We start from the raw sequence: 5,036 nt of genomic DNA, 5'->3' as shown, positions 1-5,036 counted from the left end.
GTTTATCTTTTGGTTACACTGGAGCCTTTTGTTCTTCAACACAACTTTCCATACATTTGATGATATCTGCGCTTTGGCATGGGAGCTCAGAATGAATCGAATAAAATCTGGATTTTCTGGAATTCGAGGACTAATGTTACTGCTATTGTTGACCATCCCCAGTTCTTTCACGTTAGAGTTGAGGACCCCAGACTAGCTTGTCCCATCTATTTATGGGTGGGTCTTCACCACATCTCCCTTGATATGGATGATCCTTGGCTAGTTGGGAGAGACTTTAATGTTATTACACATGATGGAGAGCGCACTGGTCATAAAACTCGTGATCGAGGCACTACTACTTTCTCTGATATGATGTTAGACTATGGTTTAGAGGATACGGATTTCCTTGGAAATCGATATACTTGGACCAATGGTAGGGTCAAAAAAAGATTGGATAGGGTTCTGATAAATTCTACAGCTGCAACTTCTGCCGATAGCTTATAGTGAGACACTTGAATCGGACTTCATCTAACCATTCTCCTTTACTGGTTCAGTGGATTTCTAATGATGACTTAGGGCCTAGACCATTTAAATTCCTTAATGTCTGGACCAAGCATCATGACTTTTTAGCATATGTTTCCTAGAAGTGGTCACTCCCTACTCATCTCACAGGGATGAACACTCTTTGGGAAAAAAAATTAGGTAAATATAGGGATTGCGGATGTGGAACCGACATGTAATTGGAGACATTTTCTAGCAAGTACGAGATGCTAAGGTAGGGCTTGATGAGGCTGAGATACTATATGATAGAGACCTCACATCGGAGCACCGCGACTTTACACATCATGCCCAGGCAGTTTTGAACATGACCTTGTCTATTGAGGAGGGTTTTTGGAAGCAAAAGGCCGATTCATGTTGGGTATGTGAGGGTGATCACAATACTCGATATTTCCATGTGATGGCTCAGGGTCGTAGGATCAAATCGCGTATCAAGTCTATCAGGACATAGGCGGGGGAAGTTTTATCTACTCCGACTAATATTCAAACTTCAGCTATGGCATTCTACCAAAACCTTTTATCCGTTCTACCACAGTCTTTGGACCACATTCGTTCCGATATCATTCCCAAGCTTTTGACGGTAGATGGTAATATGGAACTAAATTGTCCCCCTTCAATTTATGAGGTAAGAGAGGTGGTCTTTAGCATGGACGCTGATAGTGTAGCAGGCTCAGATGGCTTCTCAGCCCTATTCTTCCAGCATTGTTGGGATATCATTCAGGAGGATGTTTACAGGGCAGTATTATATTTCTTTGATGGTAGTCATCTTCCTCGGGTTTTTCTGTTACTACTATTGTCTTGCTTCCGAAGAAGGACGGTGCTTGTAGATGGAACGATTTCAAACCCATCAGTTTATGTACGTTGTTCAACAAGCTTATTACTAAGCTTCTGAACACTCGATTGAGTACATTACTACCATGCATTATCTCTCCTCAGCAGAGTGGTTTTATCCTCGGTAGATTGATAGGGGACAATGTGTTATTGGTGCAGGAGCTCCTCCATACATTGTATGATAGAGTGCTGGGAGTAACACTATGCTAAGCTAGACATGGCTAAGGCATATGGTCATATGGATTGGGGCTTCATCTATTCTGTTTGGAGGCATTTGGATTTGATCATATCGGGATTGACAGGATTAGGAGTTGCATTTTGGAGTGTTATTTCTCTTGCTCATAAATGGTCGACCATGTGGTTTTTTCCCCTCTCCGGGAGGGCTTAGATTGGGTGATCCCATTTCGCCATCACTGTTCATCATTGCTACTAATTACTTCTCTCGCCTACCCACTCAGAGGTTTTAGGAGTTTCCCAGTATGTGTTATCAGCATGGAGGTAGTACTCTTGTCTCACATCTTTCATTTGCTAATGATATGATTATATTCACAAATGGTCAGAAACAGTCCATCAGGAAGGTTCTCGATTGCCTAGAACCTTATAAGGGAGTTTCTGGTCAATTGGTAAATAGGGACAACAGTGGGCTTATACTACCCAGACGGACATCTACTGGTCAAATAAGACGTTTGGAGATTTTGACTGGATTTCAACACCAGCAACAGCCTTTCACTTATCTAGGGGTCCCTTTATTTAAGGAGATCAAGAGGAGTTTCATTTATGATGACCTCATCCAGAAGATCAGGGACAGGATCTCAGGCTAGGCCTCACGATTACTATTACCCGGGGGTCGCATTACTCTGCTAAAATCGGTACTTTCTTCTATACCATCGCATCTTCTTCAGATCATGCAGCCTCATAAGGCTATCCTGAAGAAATTTGAGAGCATCTTTACCTGATTTCTGTGGGACTCTAAAGATCAGGCGCGACATTTGCATTGGAGGAGTTAGAAAGAGATTTGCCTTCCTACTGATGAGGGTGGTCTGGGCTTTAGGAGATTACAGGATGTGGTGGATACTTTCTCCATAAAACTCTGGTGGTAGTTCTACTCTCAAAAATCGATTTGGGCCCAATTCTAACTGGGCAAGTATTGCAAAGGGACACACCCTTCACTTGCCGTAGTTTCAAGGTCAACCTCTTTCACATGGAAGAGGCTAAAATCAGTAGGGCCACAGACAGAGCCACACATTGCTTGGCACCTTGGAGCTGGTAAGATTTTCTTCTAGCATGACTATTGGATGGGCGAGTTTACACTGACATCCCTTTTCCTACACAGGCAGCACTCATCTGCGAGGGTGCAGAACTTTTTTGATGACACTTGGTGAGACTTTGGACGATTATTACAGGCTCTTTCCCCTCACATGGTAGAGAAGATAGGGGTGATACTTTTATGTGCAAATGTCCTCGATTGCATTGTTTGGAGGGCCACATCGAATGGTAGTTTTGCTACCAAATCAGCATGGTAGCTAGTTCGCTCGGCTCGCCAATCTCAGGATTCGTATCGATTACTATGGAGCACCATCTTACCTACCACTATCTCATTCTTCTGCTGGAGAGTATGGCAGGATCTCATTTCGATAGATGTGGTTAATCAGAGGAGGATTGGGTGCCACTTAGCTTCTCGTTGTTAGTGCTGCTCTGAGATTGACACAATCAGTGATATCTTCACTGGCAACAGCATCTCCTTTCAGGTATGGCAGCATTTTGGGGACATCTTTCAGATACCTATGAGATCAGGAGAGGGGGTCAGATAGAGGTTCCAAAGATGGAGGTATTCTAGACAATACATTAGTAGAGGAACATTCGTACTATCATTCCTCTCCTGATATTCTGGTTTTTATGGATCGATGGGAATGATACGAAATATAGAGAGATCCGTATGGTGGCCAGACGTATCATTTGAAGGGTCTACCGCACTATTTCTTGTCTTCATATGGGAGCACTTTTTAGAGCTGTGCACTGGCGAGGGGACTACACACTTGCATTACTCTTTGGTATTTCTATGACTCTCCCTTCTCCACCACCACCTACTATAGTTGTTTGGCGCACTCCATCGATGGGATCATACAAGATAAACACCGACGGATTCATCAAGTATGGATTTGCAAGTGGTGAAGGTATTATTAGGGGTCACACTGGATGCTACATCAGGGCATTCTCGACATCGTACGACCCATGTTTGATTCTGGAGGCCGAGATCAGAGCTGTAAGTGATGGAATTCTATTGGCCAAAGGACTTGGATTATCAGGCATTTGGATAGAGTCAGACTCTACTATGGCCATCCACTGCATCACTAGAGGCGGAGGACCATGGGAAATTTAGGGCATACTCAGACAGATCACAGACATTATATCCTTCGACAGAGATACAGTTTCGTACATCTACAGAGAGGGGAACTATGTCGCAAATGCACTTGCTGTAGAGGGCTGGGATCATCAATGTTACCAGGTATATGGACCACTAGACCTACCTCGACATATTAGGGAACTTGTACAGATTGAGAGACATGGACTGCCCAACATTAGAATTTAATTTTTTATTCTTTAGTTGCACTATTTCTTATTGTAAGGGAAGTAGTACTTCATTATTTATTATTTTACATTTGTCCTTTATCATTTACTTTCTTTGTAAGGGAAGTAGTACTTCCTCATTTATTGCTTTTTTCCACATATAACCATGGTATTCCTCCACCACAAGTGAGGGCATATTAATAAAACTAACGGAGGTACCACCCTCCTTCAACTTAAAAAAAAAAAAAAACCCTAAACCCTAAACCACCAAACCATTCTCTCCCTTCTACTTTCTCTCTCTAGCTCAAAATGCACATTTTCCAAGGTCACCAAAACTTCATCTTCTTTAGTGATTCAGGATCTGAGACCCTCACCAAAGATTCTAGAAAGGCTGAAAACCCTAGGGGGTGGTAAAGATTGCATCCGATTAGATCGAAATTGACAGATAGATTCCCGAGGGGCCGAATTCTGATTTTTCAATTAAATCCTCTATGCACATCATTAGATTACCCATGAGAAGGAGAACCTTCAACTAAAAAATTATCCTATTCCGACACCGGACCCGCCGCCATGGGCGATCGAAAGTAATGGCCAATAGCTCAAAAAATTGCAGATTCTGGCCAATCCTGAACTCATTTTTGAAAATGCAACATATCGTGATGATCAGCATGAAATTCCATACCTCCCTATGAAAAATCATAGTGTTCTGACACCATTGGAAAATCACCATTGGAATCCGGCCACCCACCGACCAGCGCGTGGTGGTCACGCGTCGATGGCTCTTCACCAAAATGTGGGAAATTTTGTTACCGACTTAGTTCCATCATCGAATTTTCCATGGGACATCCCTACAGTAACTAATCAGGTTAGAAAGTCATATGCGACTATACTCTCTGGTAAACCGATGGTCTCTCAAGCTTAACGCAACCAACAGAAGTCTTTTGCACATATTATGCAGGCCCCATAGGACTCCAATGATAACAGGTTCGCTTCTAAGAAACCTTTCATGCTTATGGGAGAGCCGGCCATTACATTTACCAAGGAAGAAAAAGAGCTCCTTTCTGAACCGTATAAATTCGCACTTGTTGGCAAATTCACAC

General features: G+C 42.8%; 1 protein-coding gene across 1 annotated transcript; it reads left to right on the top strand.

The window, feature by feature from the left end:
• Positions 1–243: 243 nt before the first annotated feature.
• LOC111383642 lies at positions 244–988 on the top strand. Its single transcript, XM_023007761.1, has 3 exons — positions 244–417; positions 477–581; positions 737–988. The coding sequence occupies exons 1-3, from the start codon at positions 244–246 to the stop codon at positions 986–988; spliced, it is 531 nt and encodes a 176-aa protein (XP_022863529.1).
• The last annotated feature ends 4,048 nt before the right edge of the window (positions 989–5,036 follow it).

The sequence above is a fragment of the Olea europaea genome, unplaced genomic scaffold (assembly GCF_002742605.1).
Source record: "Olea europaea var. sylvestris unplaced genomic scaffold, O_europaea_v1 scaffold273, whole genome shotgun sequence".
NCBI lineage: Eukaryota > Viridiplantae > Streptophyta > Magnoliopsida > Lamiales > Oleaceae > Olea > Olea europaea.
Note: the sequence above shows the minus strand (reverse complement) of the source record. Positions and strands in the feature narration are given on the sequence as shown.